At 37.2% G+C, this 22,765-nt stretch overlaps 1 protein-coding gene across 2 annotated transcripts in view; it reads left to right on the forward strand.

Annotated features, from left to right (window-relative positions):
* Positions 1-22,765, forward strand: part of alk (ALK receptor tyrosine kinase) — a 430,726-nt gene that overhangs the window by 323,663 nt on the left and 84,298 nt on the right. For both annotated transcript variants that reach the window (XM_032546829.1, XM_032546830.1), the window contains exon 5: positions 14,813-14,946. In XM_032546829.1, the coding sequence (XP_032402720.1) occupies positions 14,813-14,946 (134 nt within the window). The remainder of the gene's footprint in view (positions 1-14,812; positions 14,947-22,765) is intronic.

Consider the following 22,765-nt stretch of genomic DNA (forward strand, 5'->3'; position numbering starts at 1 on the left):
GCATGTTTTATGGGCTACACGTTCGCACTGCTAAACCACGCTCCAGAGTTCCTGCTGCAGATATGCTGAATGTAAAGCAGGCGGGCTTTAAAGTCAAAGTTGTATGGAAAAAGTCTGGAAACTCCACATGACTTTCAGGATTGTGGTTTGTTGGAGCGATAGAAAATATGCAATTTGACAAAAACTTAGATCAGGTACACCAACAGAGATACTGCATTGATACTTAGTTGAGAATCCTTTGGCAAACATAGCCGCCTCCAGATGTCTCCTAAAACCTTTGAAGAGTGTCTGGATTCTGGATGTTTGATCATCCTTCCCTATAAAATCTCTCCAGTTAATATTTGATGGCTGTTGACCATGGACATGCTTTAGACAATTCCTTATATTTTCAGTAATATTCAAGTCAGGGGACAGTGGTGGCCACTCCAGAGCATCATATTTGTCCCTCTGCATGAATGCCTTTATAGATTTGGAGTTGTGTTTTGGGTCATTGTCTTGTTAGAATATCCAACCTCTGCGTAACTTCAACTTTGTGACTGATGTTTGAACATTGTAGAATTGGGCTGAATTCAACTTAGGCTCAACGTTAAAACGGCTCCCAGTACCTTATCTAGGCACAGATCCCCACGACAAATTTGAGTGGGTAGCCAGCATTTTCTTGGATCTTCTTCCTCCATGTGAAATGTTTTTGTTTTGATTCAATTACTAGATTTTCTTTTCTCATTCCTCCAAAGTACTATGTTCCTAAAAGAATCAGGTTTGTCTAAATGAGGTTTTGCATAAAGCAAGTGACTCCATTTGTAGTGCAAATGCAGAAAGAGGTTTTTCCCCCTCATCACCCTGCCTTCAAGGCAGGAAAATGTTCTTGCAGGGTTTTAAAGGTGATCTGTCAGTTGTTTGCAACCGTTCTCCCAATCCTCCGCATATGCCTCTGCTGTAATTTTCTTGGCCTGACCTATCTGGGTTCAGCAGTAGCTGATTACATTCCTTGCAGTTGAGACTGACATTTTAAAGCTCTAAAATTGCTTCTTGTATCATCACTGGACCCATGTCTCTGAACAGCCTGTGTTTTTAGGAACTTTTGAGTGTTGCTTTGAGGATCCCATGCTCTCACTCTCCATAAAGACAACTTGCAATTGGCCACCTTAAATATCCTTTCTCATGAATGGTCAAACCTGTCTATGAAGTTTGAGATGTAATGAGCAAATCCAAACGTTTTAATGCTGCAAGTAAATATTTATCATCAATAGGAACAAACTGAAACCTACCAGATAAACATGACCTAAACCAGGCTGGGACTGGTTTCTTGATCCTCACAGAGGTTCTTTCATTTTGTGAAAGAATGTTGTGTTCAGCTTCAGCAAATAGAACGTAGATGTTTATTTTGTGATGCAATAGGGAAAATCGTTAAAAATATTCACCAACAGTTCTAAAACCCAACTCAACCTCTTTCATTTATTATATTAATTGTAATAAAGTTTGTTTTTTAATCGAGATCTCTATTGGACTTTTGTCAAGACTTATTGTCCAAATGGCCACCTCTTTAAAATTCTTCTCGAACGTTTCAGTCTAAGCTTCAAGTTGACCCGATGACCCCAGATGCCATCGACTGGGTTCTCTCTTTTGATATGACAAAGTTCATCCATAACAACAGAATACATTATACAGCTGTCAGAAGCTGCATGTCGCTGTTGCTGACTCACCTCTCTGTCCAAAATTTGCTCTCCTCTCTTAATGAAATAAAACAGTGCAAACGAACAACAAAAAATACACACCCACCAGGCAGGTTTTCTGCTTTTAAAGCGGAACAGGGTTTAAGGATCCAAAATGTAGAGCCGACCACCCAGTGTATCTGAACAGCTAGAAACGCCTTTACAGGTAGAGTGGGGAAAAAGAAATAACACATCAAGTACTGCATCATTTTTTAGTATGGAGAAGGAATGGCCTCATTACAACCTGTTCCTTAAATAATCTGCTCCCGACCTTGAAATGGAAGATAAGATTCACTTCTGTTTATTTGGCACCAATGCACAAGAAATGCACATTAAAAAACGAAAAAACAAAGCTAATTTATGTATAAAACAATGGTTTCAATTCAATCCAGTCATACATATAAATTCAAAGTCAATTATATACAGTCCAGTTTAAATAATGCAGTGAAGTTTAGTTTATTATTGCAGTTGGTAAAACATTTTCTACTGAAGGAAACCAAGCCTTCAATGATTTTGCAGCTTTCATTCCTCCTGAATGAGCACGTAATGACCGTAGGCAATTTATATCTATATTGATGTACCAAATAAAGTTGATAAACAAATACCTTCAAATGTGTTGCAGTTTAATACAAGTGAGTTCATGCAATTTGCTTCTTGACATCTTTGCAATTTTATTTTATAAGAGGTGTGCATCTTTTAATGAGGAAAATAATAAAAATGAAATTTTAGGATAGCTGTTGCTCAGTTATTGGACTCGGGGTTTTTGGGTTGTTTTTTTTTTCCTCGAGTCTTGCACACCAGACAAATTAAAGCTGCAGAGAGGCTGTTTGTAATGACTAGAATAAAGCAAAACAGAGGGTTTGTTCCTTTCATCTTCCCCTGCAGGCACATGAAGGTTTCATGGCAACTGTTCTCACCACCTATTCACTCGAAGGCTTTCTTTTTGTCACTGGGATATGTGCTCTGTCAAACCGGCCCAATTTCATTTCGTTTGAATGGCGGAGGTTTGCATTCTGTCTGATTGAAACGTGGTGCAGACATGCAGGCAGGTTTCATAGAAGATGGCAGTCATGAATTCAAGATTTTTTTGTACGGCCCAAATGATGGAAGGGGTTAGTAATAGCTTCTCGAAAGCAGAACATTAACTTCATTTTTTTTTAAATCATATTTGCAACCACAGCGGTAGCTGGAGTATAGAATGTATTTGTCAACAAGCTTTCACTGTAAACCTTATTGTGTCAGTGGTGTGGAGAAAGGTTATGGTGGACACTCGTCTGTTAGTGTATTTTTCTGTGGAATGTAACTCCAACTGGCAGAGAAATCACCTAGATTTTCTATGGAGAATATTTAAAATATTTGGAAATGCAGCTTGGCAAGTTGTAATACCTATATGCAATGCTACTTGACTTGCTATTGGCTGGTGTTTTCAAAGCAGCCAATCCCCGATCGCCATACATTTTCTTTACTGCTGATTGACTAAAGAGCAGAGATAATGAACACTGAAAATATTAGCTTTCTGCAGCAGTACTAGGAGGATTTTCACTTTGTATGTTGATGCATATTAAGGTGTGGTTAGCTGCTGTTTCCATCCAAATTTGTAGTTTTTTAATAAACTCTTAAGGAGAGCTATACGTTTTTGAGATGTGTTGGGTTCTCTGATGATGTGTATTCATATCAGGGTGTTTTGTGCAAAGAGATCAAATCTTTAATCAGTGACTGACCTCTCTGCTCTGAGAGTCCTCAGGCATCACTTTTGAGTAACACAACTCATGCTGCTGTTTTTTCCCCATCAAACAGCATCACTGATAGCACAAAATCTAATCATACCTTTATGAGGTGAGCATGATTGGACTCTGTTTTGGACATTTTCAGCCCTTCCTGCAACTGGGCGAGACAGACTGGGTGCTGAGATTTAATCATCTGCAAAACTACGTTTCATCCATCCTTTCAGTTGTTTTACAAAACAGGAGAATAACACCTCATTGCTATTTAGCACAGCCTGCTCATTCAGATTTATCTATAAGATAAAGACACCGCTGCCTTAAGTTCAGCTAACTTAGAGGACTTTTCATCAAAGATTTGATTGGAATCACTTTGAAGCCTAACCTTACAGTCCAAGTCTCTGTTTAGATGTAAACTGTTTTGGAAATGATGCTAGAATATTTTTAGACATCAAACTGGCTTTTTGCGTTTTTGAATTAAATGGACTCTCACAGTGCCGGAAAGCTTTAATGATCAATGATTATTTATTGGCACAAACTCTGTGATTTGAGAAACACAAACTCTGAGCTCTGAACAGGTTTTTATTATTAACTGCAAAATGTTTGCACTTTTGGAGCCTTTACTTACTCAAATTAACTATTTTTTGATTAAAGGCATTTCAGTATTTTTTCTGTGGAAGTATTAAGAGGGATTTGTGTATAAAACACAGAGTTACTCCCACTGGATCAGGCAGAAATTATTTGATCATGGATTTGTCGGTGGTGATTGTGGATTTACTCCTCATGATTGCAGCTTATGTCATTATTCTTGCAGAATACCATTGAGTTATCAACAAATAATTACCAGTCAGGCCTTTTCTAGGATTTCTAGGATTGATAATGCCTGGCCCCATATTGCAAGGAGCTGTAGGCAATACCTGGCAGCTGAAAACATACCAGTTCTTGGATGGCCAGCATCCTCTCCGGACATGTTGCCCATCGACCTGGTTTGGGACGTTCTGGATCGGCGTGTACGAGAGCATGTTAAGTTTATGACTAAAGGACTTCCAAACTAGAATAAAGAAGGCATGTGGCAACCTGAGGACTCACTACTGTGGGAGTTAAGACGATACATATTTTAGTACGAGGTCTATGTTGATGAGGTGTCTTCTATTTTTAAATCACAGATATGTATGCTTGCTTAACTTAATTAAACAGAGACCAGATCACATGTAGAGACCTTGATATAACAAAGTAATGATGGCACGCTGTCTGGATGGAAGCATTTTCACTCTCTGTCAGTCAACAGAGTATTGAAATAGGTAATTATATTTTGGTATATATTCACTCTACAAGACTAACAAATTGCTACCTGAATTGTTAAAAATGTCGCTAAAAAGACATTAAAATGCCAGAGAAGTTGAATAAAACTCTGCCAAATATCAAAAAGCCTTTAAAAGCATTTTGAGCAGTTGTTCAGCCAATAAGTGCTCAACTATTTTCTACTTTTGTAATGTCCACTCTCAATGAATAAATAACATATTTTTTATCACAAGAACAAACCAAAGATTCTGTGTAACTTCAAATATGTTGCTGCTGATGTAGATAATGTTTAATTTTGCTGATGGACATCATTAAAACCAAATTAAAATGCATTCACACTGATTTCTGCTCTCCAAGCTTTTATCCAAACACTCCCACCTTAGAAGTCTATGATCGAAACATATTTAAACATGGAAAACTTTCCTTTGATGGGCTGAAACAGACTAGTAAATACCACTCACATATTCCCTTTTTATACACTGTAAACATACAAGTTCACTCCCAACATGAAGAAACATTGGAACTATACTACTTAAAATTATTTCTGCTTTTTATTTTTAATGTTTATGCATGAAGGTTTTGTTGTCACAAAGATCTGCCCATGACTTTTTACTAGGAAATGGGGCCTAATAAAGAGATGCAAGAAAAGTATAAAAATTTTGCATGATGTTTGGTAAAAAGCTAATCTCAGGCAGGTATGGTTCTGACTTCATTATTTCAGTAATTTTTTTGTTTTGTTTCGTTTTGTTTTCTATAGGAGATTGAGTTGCTAAATGTTCTCTTTCCCAGATGGGAAGCCTTTTATATTTTAGATGTTGTTCCTGGTTCTTTTGTGACTTCTTGAATGAATCATTGAAACATTTGCAATAGTCTTTTAGAAGATTATTCTAAATATCTTGCACACCACTGCTATTAACCTTGTCAACGCTTGCTTCGAGATGACAAGAAAAGCTGAATTTAAACACAGTTTCACCAAAGTCAACATTTTATGGCTGGCTGATGCATCCTGGTGTTCTTGGCACTTCTGACTAAAGTAAAATAAAGATTTGAAGATTTGAAGCAAATACACATAGAACCTCTATTAATTTTACCTTTTATTTTTCATTTATCTGTAGTGTCAGCACATTGCACTTCTGCCAGCTACACTATTAAAAAGAAAAACAACAGCTTTTTTTCTACACATGTACAGGTAAGCTGCCCATAACATATGTTGTGGTCTGGTGCCACGTGATGAATAAGTCAATTAGAGGAAGTTGACTTTTTTCCTTTTGTTTTCAGTCATCATTCATTTCCTGGTAGCGCAGGGCTTCATCTGCAGCATTTTTTTGTTGTTGCAAAGTGAACATGCTTTAATCACAAGCGCTGTCACTCTTTTGGAGCAATTTCCCTTGGCTCTCTAAACTACCAGGTTGCAAAGTAATTGAGTTTGGGGTCATAATTAAAAAGTGCAAAGAGCCATGTGATCCAACCCCACCACACCACAAACCCCCCAACCTCTCCTGTACCTTTCATCTTTGTAATAGCTCAGCAGTGTAAAGCCGCAATGTTTTCATTACTGAATCTGGCAAATTCATGGAGATCTCGCATGCTTTATGTGCCTTATAAAGTACAGCAGAAAACCTAAGAAATTGGATTTGCAGTTTAATTTAGCATCGAGAAGGTGAACTTAGAAATTAGCTGAACATCAGTCATGGAGGAAGCTTCTCTGCAGAATGAACTGCAACGTTTACATGAATGCTAGGAGCCTGGGCTGGTAGACTGATTCGAGTGAAATGATGCCCTCTATTATTCTTTGAAAAGAATGCGTCCTCTAATTTTTTTATGGTACCTTAAAGCTCCCAACTCTGTAACTTCCCACCTCACGGCTGCTGTGATATTTCAATCAGCACAGTGTCATTAAAGAGCACTCCCACGGAGGAGTTGCAACCTCTGAATTATTCTGAACCATACGGGGTGTGGGCGGAATAACACATCTGATTGTGAAGCTCCAAGAGGAAACCAACTCATATGATCAATGGGAAAGAAATATGAAGCAAAGACAAGGGTGGAAACTACAAGAAAATGAAGTGTTCACTGAAATGCGAGTTGAACTTTACTGGATATGGGTGGGATAGATCTCAACATGCCGTTTCCATGCCACAGGTGATGATTCTGCAACTCTGCCTCATAGCAAAATGCTAAATAGACAAGAAATGGAAGTCATTTTGTTTGTGTTTGTAGACACTTTCTTCATGAAAGTGTGGCTTTCAAATATATATTTTAGTTGAACATAAGTTTTGTGTCTGTACTTGTGTGACTTGTAAGCAGGGCAGTATTTTTTTTCCCCAAAGAAAATTTTCTTTTAACATTTTCTGATATGGTGAGGGAATTGGGTTTAGAAGGATGGATGTTTCTGTTGTCTGGAGGTTTTCTGATGTACAAGCTATATTTTGTGTTCAGATGTTGGTTATTATTTATGTTCATATGACCGATAAAACAGTCTGGGTGAATTGAACCAATGAAAAAAACTTGGGTGCTTTTAAAAATGTATGTGTGTAACATACTCTTAAATTAACTGAAGTCCAACTGTTTCAAAACACACTTATTAAATTAGTTCAAATATAACCCAAAATAATAAATGAAGATCAGGAGCTACAACTTTAATTTAAATTACTAGACCAAAGCACAAAGTGAACCATAAGACTTTGCTCATTGAGACATTTTTAATGTAAAATATGCTAATGGTCACATTTAGCTACACTGATTACTTTTTATAATAAACTATATTCCGTGAAAAAAAAAGTTCAGTGATGATGTGCATTATTTGGGAAGTGAAGAATTGACCAATCACTTTTTCAGAAACGCAAAAGCACACACAGGATCCATAATCATTATTCCTGGTGGTGACTCATTCTTTCTGACAGCAACACAAAGGCTATCAGAAAGAAAGTGATGTTAGTGATGCAGGAGCCCCGTTTGGATCCTTTTTGTTGGTTTTGGGGTTGCTGTGGTTGCAAAATTTGCATCAGTAAAAGAATAAAAATGTTCAAACTCAGGAACCTAATCATCTTAAATATTTAAGAATTTTAAAATGTGAACAATGGCTCTGAAGGTTTTTACTTTTCTCTGAACTTTGGTTGATTTCCTTGAATTCCTTATGCTAATCTATTACTTTTGGATCAATAGTTCTTTCATTTCTTCTACCTTTTAATTGCCATCATGTTTTCCCCCAAAAATTAAATGAATCGAAACTTGAAAACACTGAACCGTCAGAAAGTGAACGACCCACATCACAGTTCAGAGCCAAGTGTTTTGTTTTTTATTCCCACTCTCCCAGATGGCTAAAGAGCATCTGGTTCTTGAAGTTATACTATTTGTGCTAGGATTACCTGCTGCCTCTCTTCTGCTTAACTGCAGATATGTGTTTTAAAATAATTCCTTCACCCTGATAAAACTGGCTGGAGATATTAGAGCACAGATGGGCACTGAAGTGAAGCAACCAGCCAATCAACAGTAAACAACAAGCTCAACTAGCCTATTTTGTTGTCGTTTTGAAAAGAGACCCATGGTTTGCTGCTTCTCTTGCTCATCATTATTCTTGTGGTTTTGAGAGGTTTGCTTGGACCCCACGAGTATCATTAAATACCTGCACTCACTCATGCAGTCTCATTTATTTTTTAACATTTTCAAAAAGAAAAGCCAGGCAATTTAGGTGTTATTTTTATTTTTTTATTGGCACTTACAGCTGAGTTTTGCTCATTTAATTTATTCCCAAAACTACCATTTATCCAATGCCAGACATCACCTACTTTTACAATTTAAATTTATGCCAGATCAATTACACTAAGAAGATTTTTAAAAATTGATAAAAACCAGCAGAGCCTGACAGTTTTTTGTTTTTCTTTTGGATTTACATCATGTCCATTGGTCATATTTTTCAATCAGGCAATAGCTTCACTGCTCCTCCTCATAAATCTCATAAATTATTTCATAACTTCAGTCCTATGCACTCATTACCACCGACTTTGTTTCTTTAGATATCGCTTGATTCCCCCATCAGATATAAAAATGTTGTTTATTACTGTTAAATTTATGCATTGGCTCTTGAGTTCTTCATCCATTTTGTTTTTTCTTAATCTGACTTTAATAAATTGGATTACTTTTTCTGTAATCATCTAATGTTTCAGTAAGGAAATGACAAGAATCTTGTCATGTCAAAGATGACTGACAAGTGCAAATCTGTAGATCTTCCAACTTTTATGCAAATGAGCACTCAAAACTGTTTCTGTCGATAATATATTGCTCACACCTTCATTTGTTGACATCTTTGGTTTTATAAACTGTAATTGTTTTTGTGACATATCCATAGCAGACTTTTATAAATAGGTAATGTGTCAAATACATGGAGGGGTTTGAGAAGCCCCTAGTTGCTGCCAAAGTACTGCTTCTTGTTCTATAATGCCTTTATGTATCATATTTTCTGTGGATCAAACTAAAAATGGGGACAATTTATCTTTGCATGGAGACTGCTTATTATAAAGTTCTTAAAATTTCTGCAGTTTCAATCTTGTGCTGGAGTCAGGATTAAAAGAAATCTTTACAAAAGACATCAGAAAGTGTGAAGGGCTATAGATCAAGAGTTTAAAATGCTGCAAGAAAGGCCAGATATAGAAGCAAACTTTAAAGGTCTGCTATTTGCACCCTGTTAACCTTTAGATAGTTATCAGGTTAGACCTATTATTCCATCTAAAGTTTTTTATGTATGTTTATATCCTGTATATTTGACATGTTTTAAAGTGTTTTTTTTCTGGATTGTATTTATGAGTCTTGTGGTTCCTCTGCCCAGAATTTTACAGCCAGTTTCAATGCTTTTTGTAAACCTGTCAATGTCAGTTTCTGTTGATTCTGGGAGCTGTTTTTTTTTCCTTTCATGAGCAGTCAACTGCTACTAGTATTAATATTATTTTTTATACTTTAATACTAAATAATAAAGTATTTAATACTTTAATACTTGTAAAATATTAATTTTACAAGTATTAATTTTTTTGAATTATAACAAAAAAACTTAAAAACAGCGAAAACATACAACTAGTTCAACTTGTTCTTCAGTTATCCCTGAACTTTGTCTCTGTGTTCTTGTTTCTAGGTCATATTAAAGTGTACACCAGGGATGATTTTTGCCTGTTTGTTTATATTTCAGGGTTTCATCTTCTGTAATTTGCTTGTGGCAGATTGATTCATTTTTCAGTCTGAGTAATTTATGTATCTCAGAAATGTAAGATGGATGTTTTCAGACGTGACTCGTCAGAATTCACAATGCCTGAGAACTGCCCTGAGTGCTATCCCAAATTATAGTCTGTGAAATTGTAAAAGCCTGACCATTACTGTACCCTGAGCTGGTCTTTCACACTTTACAGTGTTCATAAAGTTTCGCTATGAAACGAGGAGTATGTCTTAGGGGGGAAGGTATGCAGTGTTCCTAAAATGTGGTGCATAGTGATGCTTCCCATACTAAATGTAGTTGAGTAAAAAAAAAAAAAAAAAGATGAATAGTTGATTAGGAGTATACGTCTCTCAGCATTAAGTTCTCTTCTGAAAGTAATCAAAAACTTTGGGTTTCTGCTGCGTTCTGGCAGTTTAGTTTGAGAAGGAAGGATTCATTCATCTGTAACATGCTGCGCCCTCCTGCATAATCTGCCCTCCTCCTAACATGTCGACCTAATCCTGTTGTGTTCAGGCTGGTTTGACAGTCAAAATCAATGTGGCTCAAGTAGAGAACCCACTTCCAGCAGCAGTCATGTCAGCAGCCGACTCCTCCTCCACAGCCCATCTCGTAACTCTTAACCCCAGCCACCTGAGTGCGCACCTATTTGTTTGCAGTATCATTTTCAATCAGCCTCATCTTAGTGCCACTGAAAGAAAAAAAAAAAACTTCTATCTACAAACAAGTGATTGAAACACATAACCACATCTCATAGGGGTTAAAAATCCCATTACTATGTAAAGGAGTTTCCATTCTGTCCCATCTCTGAGTTTTATCGCAGATACATTGGACAGGGTACTTGAAGTTGAATGTTTGCATGTGATTGAAAGCCGTGTATTTATTTGGAGCACTTTGGCTCGAGCACCTCAGCTGGATTGCTTTTCAGTATCAAATAGTGCAGGTTGTTGCTATCCTCTGTTTTGTAATGAGGTTAGTTTTGTTTTTATAATGTAAAATTCAAAGAATGGCACAGTTTGAGGACTCCTTCATCTGTCTGTGATTCTGACCAAACGTGTACACTTCAGTGCAATGCAGCATTAGTAGCTACTGCCTCAGGGTGAAAAATCTCATCGTGGTGGAAAGTTGAACTTTCTGATGAGATTTATTTTTTTCGATGTTATGATGCAAAGTTAAAATGTGTCAATGAACTGTTAGCGCTGTCATTAAAATTCCCAAGATAGCCAAAGCTGCATAAAAACATCAGTTTGTTTTGAAGGAAAACTTTCTTTGAACTACAAGTCTTACAATACCTCTTTTTTATATTACGTTCCCAAATTTATTCTTAATAAAACTCTATAAACATCCCACCTTTTTTGTTTGTCACAATAATGACTAACTGAGCCACTATCTTCCCATCAAATTAAAATTAAAATGTTTAATTGGTATTTGTAAAGTAATATGTATGAAATGTCTAACTGGCTAATATTTGCTAATATCCCAAGCTCTTTTTTATAGTGTGGTTTTATTCCAACATGTCTTTGAGCCTGTGTTTAAGTTGGTAGAAGAAATGCCTTCTTTTCTTTTTCTCATATACACTGTTTGTCCTTACAGATGAGGCCTTGTGCTAATATAAACCAGAACCCACAAGACAAATAAACCTTAATGTGGTTAGGACACAAGCATCCCACATCCTCACTAACAAGAAAACACAGCAAATGAAAATGAAAAGCCAGACATTAGCCAGAGCCGAGCATTGAGGGAGCAGAAATGAAAAGCATTATCAAATGAGAACTGTCAAATGTGCAAAAAAGATTGTTGGTCAGTGCAGTGTTGTTTTTCTGTTGTTTTGTAAAAGCCCCATTATACCAAGCAGCATTGTGAACAAAGGTCAGATGATTTTGAATAACCAACAAGCTGTTTGCAAGACACAATGGGACAAAAATGAGAATTACTAACATCAGCCTGCAGATTACCAGTGCACATAAATCCCACAAGAGCCTTTAACATTCATTTTTTATTTCATGTATTTACATATAGGACCACCTTGCTTGGATGGTCCAATAATAATGGGATTTAAATGTTTGAGTGATGTTGCTTGGCAGCTCTGCTCTGATATGCTACTCAGTTAATCAGTCCTGCGTGTGCCTGTAGAGACGTAGCCATGATAAGCCATAAAAATTATTTAACACCTCAGGACTTGAGCAGAATATTTGCAATAATTTAGCAGATTGAGTTAAAAATGTTAACTTTGAGCAGAAAGCTCTGTTGATTTTAGTATTATCATATTTTACTTTTGTCAAATACTTTCTACATGTGTCTTTATTTTACCCCTACAGGAAGTTGTTTTCTGTGATTTGACCTGTGGCCGAACCCACTGGGTTTTCGGCTAACAGCATGTACAGCACATATTGCTCAGTGCCATCATTTCAAGGTTATCATGGACACGGTGACAGCACTCACTGTATCCAGGGTTTCATTTCCTCTCTGTTATGGAGTATAGCAGGGAGCAGGTCCAACACTGCAGAGGTGCTCAGTAACACCGCACTTTGGAGCTGCGACATCATTTCCTATTTGGTCAGCATCCTCCTTCTGCTTTATGCTGCATTGGGGTGATAAAAGCAGAGGGGGGGACAAAAAATATCTCAGAGAGAAGTGACAGGGCAGAGGTGAGAACGATTGGGGAAAACATGGAGACGTTATAAATGTTGAGCTCGAGCTTAGACGTTTGGGAAATAAGAAAAAATTCACAACCTGTTTGTGTGTGAATGTGCATTTGTATTTGCTTGACTAACAAAGCATAAAATAAGCTCTGCAACAAACACAGGCAGCTTATTATTTCCTTGTGCGCTCATCATAATTGAAATGTTGGGTTATGCTAAGTTCTCTCAGCATAACAGAACAAACCATTTTGAGACCTTTTTGAAATCCTTATAAAACAGGGAAACATTTCCATATTTGTTCCTTTGTAGTTTTGCACCACTTATAAAAACAAATCTAGCCTTAAAAAAATAAATATTTGCTTTATTATGAATACCATAGCATTTAACTTTCATGATGTATTTAGCTGAGTGGCATAAAGAGAGAATTAATCCTGGTCATCATTCCTCCTCCACCATGCTTGCCAGTTGTTATGTTTGATGCTGATTTGCAGTGATAGGTTTTTTCTTAACAGTGTGTTGTGCATTACGTTCAGACATCTCTACTTTGGGTTCATTTATCAAAGTGACATTGTTCCAGAGGCCTTGAGGTTCAGTCAGATTAAACTTTTCAAGCTGCCATGTTGGGGTTTTTTTGCTCGTTTTTTAAATAAAGAAGGGTCTTTCTCCTTCAGTACTTATCAACAGCTTGTCCTTGTTTACTCTTTTATATAAATTTTCTGTCATATTGCTGCTAATTTCACTCAAACAGTAAAACAGCACAGGCGTGCTTAAGGGTATAAACACAGATTCTGCACGTTGACTTTCTCTAATAGAGAATGACAACAGGAAATCTGTTGAATGTCTTTCTGCACTTGAGACCAAGTTATTTTAATTATGTCCTGATTGGTAAAGATCTCAATTAAAATGGGTTCTATTTTCTATTTGCTGTTTCTGTTTTTCATCTCTGGCAAGTAAATACAATTTTGTTTAAAATTTAATCCCTTCTGTTTGTTTGTGTCCACAGCTGATAAATTTTAAATGCACAATAATCAGTAATCCTGATCATGGGCCAAAAACACTCGAAATGACCCAGTGCCGTAACTGAAAATATAATTTGTTGTGCATCATTTTACTTAACTGTAAGCTAAGAAAACACATGAAATGTTTAGTTGGTGCTAAGCTTTTTTTATTTTCGTTATTTGAAACAATTATGTTACCTTGTGCTTCAAAAATACCCAAATCAGCAATACAGTGATCAAAATAGTCATCTGTATGTTTGGGGAAAGGGTAAGATGGAAGATCTCTCAAAATTGTCCACCATTTGATGCAGTTGAAATATACAGAGACCTCTTTCTCTCTTATATTCAAAAAGACCAAAAACATCGTAGGACTTTAGTTGTTAGAGTTAAACTTAAAGTATGTCCTAAAATTAGCAAAATAAACTCACATATTTTGGTTTTTCTATTGTATTTTTTTGTCCGTGAGGATTTGATCCCTGAAGCGTGTAATATGTGACCAGGCATTTGTGACTCCTGTAATATGAAGATAATTCATGCTACCGGGAGCAGATGGTCATGGTCGGCCTGCAAGTGCCTGGTGCTTATAAACCAAAACTCAAAAAACTTTCATCAGTGAAATGTGTTTACAGGAGTCTGCTTATATTTAATGCCTTGACTTGAAACTGAGGGGATGGGCAGCAAACAAGGGGGAGGGGAAAAAGAGGAAGACAGGGAGGGAGAGAGAGAGAGAGAGGGATTGTTGATGTGCTTCGAGGCAGAGAGAAATCAACGCAATTTGCTTAATAAAATTAGAGCCAGTTGAAGTGCACAAAGCCCGCCACTGGTGGAGGAAGGACAGCATTCAGTGCAGCACTCTCTCTCACATACACAGGAAACTTCACCTGAGTGTGCTGGTGTTGTTTCTCAGCTTGCACACCTGCTGTCATATTCCTCTTTCAATTCCAGGCACAGATCACTACCTGAACTGGATTATCTTGTGAGGTGGGCTTTAAGGGTGGGCTATGCATCAGCAGATAAAGGAAGAAGGGGACCCTCCCAAAATGGAAGGGGATGAGGAAGTTCCAGTGACGACTTCCAGGGAAGCCCTGGACAGTCCTCCCTCTGAGCCCCCGGGAGCCTCCACTGAGCCGGCCCAGACCCTGCTAACGCCGAACCCTCACAGATGCTGCCGCTGTTTCTGTCAGCCATGGTGTCTGCTCATTGCACTGACCCTACTCCTGCTTTCTCTCCTCGGCAGCTGGGCAGTGGTCCACCTCACCCTTCGGACCAGCAGGGGGTCTCCTTTTCGGATCTCAGCCAGCTACGATCAACGGATCCTCCATGATGATACTGCCACAGTTGAACCTCACTTCACCACCAACTGCACCATGGGTAAGTACAGCAAAGCCTTTGTTTTATTTGGAAAAGGTTTTAATATTATTTATTAAAAGTGTATTCAGTAGAAAAGTGTGGGAACTATTTTTGAACATGTCGAATCACAAAACTTGATGTCCTTCAAGAGACGTTTCTTCTAGGCGTGTGCGGGTGTGTGTGTGGGGGTGTGTGTGTGTGTGTCAGCTAAATGTGTCTCACATGTCTGCACCGTTCCCAAATCTGCTCAAACATGTCTGGAAGTCACATAGCTACTTTCTGTGATTTTTAACTTCATTATGTCGTGTTGTGCAATGAAATGCGTAGACTGGTCAAGGCTCAGATAATATCCTCCTCTGTCAACCTAAAATTCTCCCAAATTGAATTAATATAACTGATTCAATTTCCTCTGAACTAGACACAGAGACACAGCAGCTCCCGCTTCAACATGTAATGGGTGCATTTTTAATGATGTAGAGATGAAATTCCCATTTCCTATAAGCAGAGTTTAAAAGATGCAAATGGATTTCAATTGTATCAAAATAATTAAATAAAGCATTGTAAGCATTTGCAATATTCAGATGCCTTTGCCACATGTTTTATTTAATCTGTAGTTGCATGAGTTGCCTCAGTGAATACATCTAAGTTCGAAAATGACAACTTGTTTACCAGACAGAATGAGAGTCTCCAGAACTCAGATAAAAAGGAGTAATGAAGTAAAGATAACCAACCAAGGGCTTCTTATCATGAGCCAAATTAAATTTTGAAATTGGCAGCAGAGCTCAGGAGATCCCTACAAGGATATAAAGTTGTTTACGAACTTGTTATTACATTGCCATGCATTATTTTTGCCCGGACATCTTTATGTGAAATTCTATTTCTATTTGACATTAATTTATCAACACAGTTTTGAGTTTACATTTTTAGAGAAACTGATCAGTTTAAGCTTCAGTAAAATCCAAGTAGTCTGCAGCTCTGCAGGTCATGCATTTCATTTTCTGTGGAACCTCTTTCATATTTACAAGCTCTCACTGCTGCTATATTTATGTTAAAATGGCATTATGTAAGTGGCACAGGACTAATCTTGAAAAGTACTGCGCAGGCTGCAGCTGACATTGGATGACGAGCAGGGTGTCCTCCACTCAGTTAGTCCAGAAAAAGATCAACATTATCCAAACATTTATAATTTCCTTCTGATTCAACTTAAAAGTCAAGTAAATCCGGATGCAGTCCACACCTTAATTTTAGAGCACCCTTAGCTACAGGCCATTAGGGAAAGAGCTGTTGAAGATGGAGCTAGTCATTAATTACAGTGTTCAATACGAAATTCTTCTGTAAGTTTTGTCTGGATGTGATTAACTGGGACTGCAAAGCGAACAGCTTATTAGCAGAAATATCCATGAATCACAACAGAGGGAGGAAGCTAATGTTAGTGTCACTGCATGATTTGTCCTAGAAGCAAGATGAGTGCTGTTAGCTCATTTGAGCATGTGGTAAAAGAAAAACTTCCAGGAAGGCATTTCTTTCTCTTTTTGTTTAGTTTTTTTTTAGTTTCTATTCATTGAGGGAATTATAACAACATACTGGAAAATAGACCCTTTAATGGGAAATAATATTTTAATTACTGTCATACATTTACACTTTGTAGATCTACATATAGCAGACTGAACCGAGATCTAGGTTTGTAGACAGACTAGAGTTCACTTTTTTGCTCCACATCAGAGTTTGATTACACATTCGCACCTCCCCAAACAAACCAGACTTTCCACGTAAACAAACTAGAGATTGATTAAAGTGGACTGAACAGGCCTGATGTGAATGCACTCTAAATACCTTAAACTTAATGGTGCCCATTACACTTCACTGAGAAAACCTGGTATTAAAAAAGGCATTATCTGATCAGCGTTACAGAGGACGGTGGGTCTGACACACAGCATCTACAGCAGCTCTGTTTCACACCATCAGTAAAAGCATGGTACAATAGTTTCACACATATGCTTTATACTTTTTAATACATACATTTTGATAGGTTTATTTTGTCATAACCTGCAAAGAATCAGCCAGAGACAGAGATTAGGTTTCTTTTGATTTCTTTTCTGCAGAATAGGAGAATTGAGAACAGACGCGACGAATCGCTGTCAAACACTGTCTGGACTCAATTCTGCCAGTTCTTTCTTTGCATTTCTCTTTATTGTATAGAAAAAGGAGGTTGGGCTTCTCTTCACACAGTCACACAGAGAATTGACCAACCGTCTTTACATTCTGAAACCTCCTATGGACATGCCCTTATAAGGGCATGTGGCTGACCACAACTAATCAGTTACAGATGGAACTAATAACACATGAATGTTTAACGTTTTTAGCTTCCAAGCAAACATCCTAAACAAAGTTAATAATATACTACAAAAGAAAGAGAAGTTAAGTAAATATAAAAAGAAGAATAATATGAGAGTAATAATAAAAAAAAGAATAATATAAAAAGAATAATATGAAAACATAACTTGTAAAATAAACTCATGAGTAAATGAACAGGAGGATAATTTTTCTAACACATTTTAATGGGATTAATGTTGCATTTCATTGATGTATTTTGTCAAACTAACACCAGTAATGAATTGAAAGAATTCTGTTAATACTTACAGATAATAAAAAAGAAATTCTGTATTGTGGAGAACTTAATCCTGATGAAATTTGAATAATAATTGAAATAGGGTGAACATTTCTTTTTTATTATATTAACACAGTGGGGGTTTTTATGACTTACTTCTTTTTACCTATAGGGAACAGGTGATTGAAATCAACACTGACAGAAAAACAAAGCAGAGCTTCACTCTGTTAACTCTTAATTCATGTTGGCCTATGAACAATCTAATCTTTTAGTGTTTTTGGCTCCTAGAAGACAAATAAGATCATCATCTAATCATGATTATAATAATTCCATGGACCTTTTGAAAACAGCAATCTGTTTTCATCTAGCATGTGTTCTCCTTGGACTCATGACACAGGAAATGCCGATTAGCCACCATTTATCTGATGAGCTAAAAAAGCTGTTCTTAAATGAGTTCACAACTTATTTGAGATTCAAAGAAAATCACTAACGGGATGAGTTGGGTAGTTACTGTTAAATCCAAGTTCAGCTCATAATGATGAAAGAACATGTTGTTATGGTTATTTAAACTTTCACTTAAATGAAGAGGTATCTGAACATCCTGCCTCAGGCAATTTGCAGTTTGAAATTAGGAAATTCTCAAATTAAATTAGGTTAAACCTTTATGTACTTTGAATTATATGACTGGGGCACAACAGGGGATTTTCAGGAAATCTGAGAGACAAGATAAAAAAGTTAAAGTATCAACAAGTGCAGAACTGGTTCCCCCAATCTAGATGTGCTCATTACAGATGTATGAATGCAGGTTACATGAGGTTCTATATCTTAATTATGGGGATCAGATTCAAATCTCCTGTAATTTGCACTATTTCACACTGTTCTGGTCTTTTTGATGTCATTTTTAGAGCTTTCTTTAGGCTGTGTATTCTAATGACAGGCAGTGTAGCCAACATTATTTTAACTTATAAAGACATCCTTCTTTGGTATCAAAGCCATGACAGGTGTGTTTGGGGTCTTTTTCTCAAACGAAAATCATTCAGACATTGGGTTTTTATTGAGTGGATTTGTTTTCTTAAGTTTCTTATAGTAACAGATGGGGGAAAAAACCAGCATATGTCCTTACAACTGGAAAGTTCACTGCAAGAAATAACACCAAGACATTTATGAGCCCATCAAGATAAGATGTTCTCTCTAATTTTTCAGCTGCACAATAAAAGGGAATCTGAAAGCTACAAGCTTTTTATTTTTTTTTATTTGAATAGAAATTTGTTTAAAAGATACAGCTTAACAATTACAACAGATTGCTTGAAATTGTCAAATAGAAGCAAAAGATACAAGTAATAAAACACTGGAAAGAGGAAAACCCTCCAGTAATATTTTCTGCATTGTTTGAAACCCTTAAGCTGAATCTGGTCCTGTTGTTCTTATTTCCTAGTGGAAAGGACTGTGTAGGATGAAGCCTTTCTAATAGGTATGTACTGAATGTACTGAAGGAACACTAAAGGCAGTGAAAGTCTTTGAATAGAGTCTGTAGTCTCTCTCCTTTAGTGATGGAAAGGAGGTTAGAAACAGTGCTAGTAAAGCAGTCATTGATTTTTGAATGAAAATATCTGAGTGCTGGCAATAAAGGAACTGATGAATCTCTACATCCATTGATGAATCTCGGTGCTCCACAATAAACAGCACCCAACATCTGCAGGGACTTAAAAGGAGCAATCGTATAATGTCATTGAAGTCAATGTAAAGTTGCACAGTGTCAACAGTGAGTGGTTTTATCGTGTTTAATGAACAACATGATTTGGTTCTGTCTAAGAGACCCAGAGCCCTTAAAGAAAAAGGTTTTTTTAGTTAATTTGCCAAGATATGTACTGTATAAGTCATGAATCAGATCGGAGTGCCTTATTTATACGATGTAGCAGGGATAACTGCTGTAATGTCTTTATTTGACCACAGCTGCTGAATTTCACAAATACTTAAGATCCCCTCTAAAAGACACCTACTTCTTATTTTGTTGTTCAAACACCAGATATATCTTAACTTCCAGGATGGTCCTTTAAAAAGCCAGGTGAAAGGCCTGTATGCTGAAGTCGCTAGGATGAGATGTGATGACTTTTAAGTGGTAAATATTTTTAATAATTGCGTAAAAAGTGCAGCATAACAGTTTTGTCCAGAGAAGGGTTGTATAAAATCACCAAAACCTTTGTAGAAAGTTGTTTGCTTTGGACTGTTGGAGAGATCAAAAACTATTAAATTCAGTACTTCCACAATCGTTCACAAATTTCTCAAGTTCTCTATTCGGGACGCAGAGTTTTGAAGCGGGTCACAAACATCATACAGTGGGGTTTGCTAGTCTATCTATTCTGTACATAACTGTTCTGTTTTAGCCAGAATCTATTAAAATGCTTCTCTTTACATCTGCATCTCATTAGTGTGAGAGCTTTCTTGATAATTGTGCTCTATCCATATTTTTCATGCAGTTTCCTCCTGTCCTACCAGCTGCCCTACATCCACAAGCACAATATGCCCTTCACCAACTGCTGGCAAGGTGTTTTATGTTTCTAAGAAGGTTATTCAGGGGAACTTTGCACCTTTAACTGTCAAGCGGACACACCAAATGATGCCGAACAGATGTTCAGTTCTGCATTGTGATTCCCTGACGTCAACAGTTACCTTTAACTGGCATTTTTCTGACATTTTTCCAGCTGTTGGTGGCCTCCTTCAGTACTTTTGTAATTTCCTGGTCACTATAATGACCAGGAAATTCTTACTCTGTGATCTGGAAATAAATCTTGGTTGTACTCCCGTCTACCCCCCTAATAACTAAATTATCTATTCAAAATTAACAACATTGGAATCTTACCTAAACATTATGCTATGAATTTCTCCCCCTGCCTGTGGCCTCTTCTTACTCTCTGCTTTTGTCTGACTGTCCTGGTCATTATATTCTTCTGCAATAGGACAATTTAAATGTCTTTAACCTTGTAGATTATCGTGAGCATAAATTATTTCAAAATGAAACCTGGAGAAAATTCTAAATTAAGTGTTTGGACTTCAGGTCAGAGCAACAGGGAAGAACTTTTGATTTCATGCAGCTTAACTCCCCCAGCTGGTCGTCTGATAACAAACCAGCAACACCTGAATCTGTGTAATCTAAATGAGGCTTTCTGATATGCCAGAAGTGAGAGAAATAATGAAGACAAGGAACTGTAAAAAGTGGATATCTAACTTTAACTTATAGGTCCTGGTTACCCTGTCGGGAGAAACAGCCTGTTTTATTTCTTTACCTTTATGTAAAAGTACAAAACTTATAAAAATTATCTGGTGTTTGCCAAGGCCTAATAATTTTTCACAAGTGCACCAACCTGCACTGGAAAATTAAGTTAATTACACCCTTACCAGTCTTATTACATTGTTAAGGAATTTTGTATCACCTTTCTTTCCATCTTTGTTTCAGTTCATTGAGATTTGCAGATATTTGTTTTTGCATGGCTCTCTTAAGATCCCACCACAGGACTTCAATCAGTTTGAGGTTTAGACTTTGACTGGGCCATTGGGTCAATACCTTGTTTTCTTTTATCAGCCATTTTGTTGTAGATTTGTTGCTTTGTTGGCAGTTACTGTCCCGTTGATGACTCAGTTTGGACCAGGTTTCCACTGTCAGGTGGCCTCACATTTGCTCTCATCTAAATATCACGGGATATTTAGTATCTGTGGCTGCAAAACAAACCCAAATCATCACACATCCACTACAGTTTGACTATTGGTCTGCAGATTTTTTTATAGTGAGGTGATGTGGTTGGTTTTCTCCAAATATTGAACCGTGTGTTATGACTAGACATCTCTGCATTGCTCTCCAGATGTCCAGATTTCTCTTGAAACCTCTTCCTTTCAAGAGAAGAACTTAAGTTATTTTTTCAAATTGTTCTATCATTTAGCATGATAACTCAGGCCATTGAGTCAAAGATGGATTTCTGGGGATTTTGGAAATTTTGCTGAGTATTGTCAGGTTAATTTGCATGTGATTAGCAACAACCAGTTGCTACTTTACTTCTGAATTTAGTTTATGCTGTGGATATCTTTTATGTGATTTTAAGTTTCATATGACATGCTGGTCTAACATTGACTGTGTGACTAGAGGTCCACCGATTATTACTTTTGGGAGATTGGTGATTAGCTTAACTTAGATGTGGAGCCGATCTTATCTACCCATCATATCTACCTTATCAAAGGTCTAAAAATCAGCCACTGTCCTATTGAGCTGGTGTGAGAGACGTTTGATTGACACTCCCACCAACCAGGTCATGTCTGCATGTTTCCAATTGACAATAGTCACTCCACTGTTGGCAATTCAGGAAATTTATTGCTTTATTTAGCAACATTTCAGACGTAAAAAATCAGTATCAATCAAAATCGGAAACAGCAGGTTAGGTTTTTTAAGATTGATAGGAGTAACCCTAACCATCAGTTTTTAAAGCAGAGATTTTATAAATCTGCTTTGCCCTGATTCTCCTTATATTAAAGAAATTACAGCAACAGAAAATCAAAAAGCTCAGCTTCCATCCATATTGTTAGAGTCAAATTTTTTTGTCTTTGTCACTGTTAGCACCGAGCACAGTGGGCACCGCTATTACATGCAAATCCAGTAATAGTTGAACAGCATCTAATTGTTCTCAGCTCCGGGTTCATCGTGTTCTCCTGCCAGGCAGCACATAAGCTGTGTTGAGCAGAGAGAAAAGGCACGCAGACTTGCAGTACTCTCCTCAGGCGCCACCTGGGTCCCCAGCACAACACCCACTGCACACCTCCCACTCCCAAATGAAGCCCTAATCCGTCTCGGCACTCTCTCAGGCTTTCAACACCTCCCTCGTTTTCCCCTCCAGCACCTGCCACAAACCTGAGCTCAGATTACCTTCAGTCCTATAAAGCCAAGCAAACAGTCTCCCACCCAAATAATACTTGTTTGTTGTATTTCTTCCCTGTCATTTGCACACATTATTCAAAGGCTTCCAACAATCATCTACTCAGACAGAATCGATTCCAAACTTTGTTTTGTTTATTAATTAGAGCGCTTTTAAATTTAATTTGATCACTTTCAACGCAAACAAAAAATGTTCTTGATTTTCAGTGCTGTTGTTGTATAACAGCAAAGAAAGTATGAATCATTCTGATGGAAGTAAATCATGCTAATGATTACTTTTATGCCCAGTCTCCTCTTGTGAATTTTGAATCACC

This window comes from Xiphophorus hellerii, chromosome 19, assembly GCF_003331165.1.
Source record: "Xiphophorus hellerii strain 12219 chromosome 19, Xiphophorus_hellerii-4.1, whole genome shotgun sequence".
In the NCBI taxonomy this organism is placed as follows: Eukaryota; Metazoa; Chordata; class Actinopteri; order Cyprinodontiformes; family Poeciliidae; genus Xiphophorus; species Xiphophorus hellerii.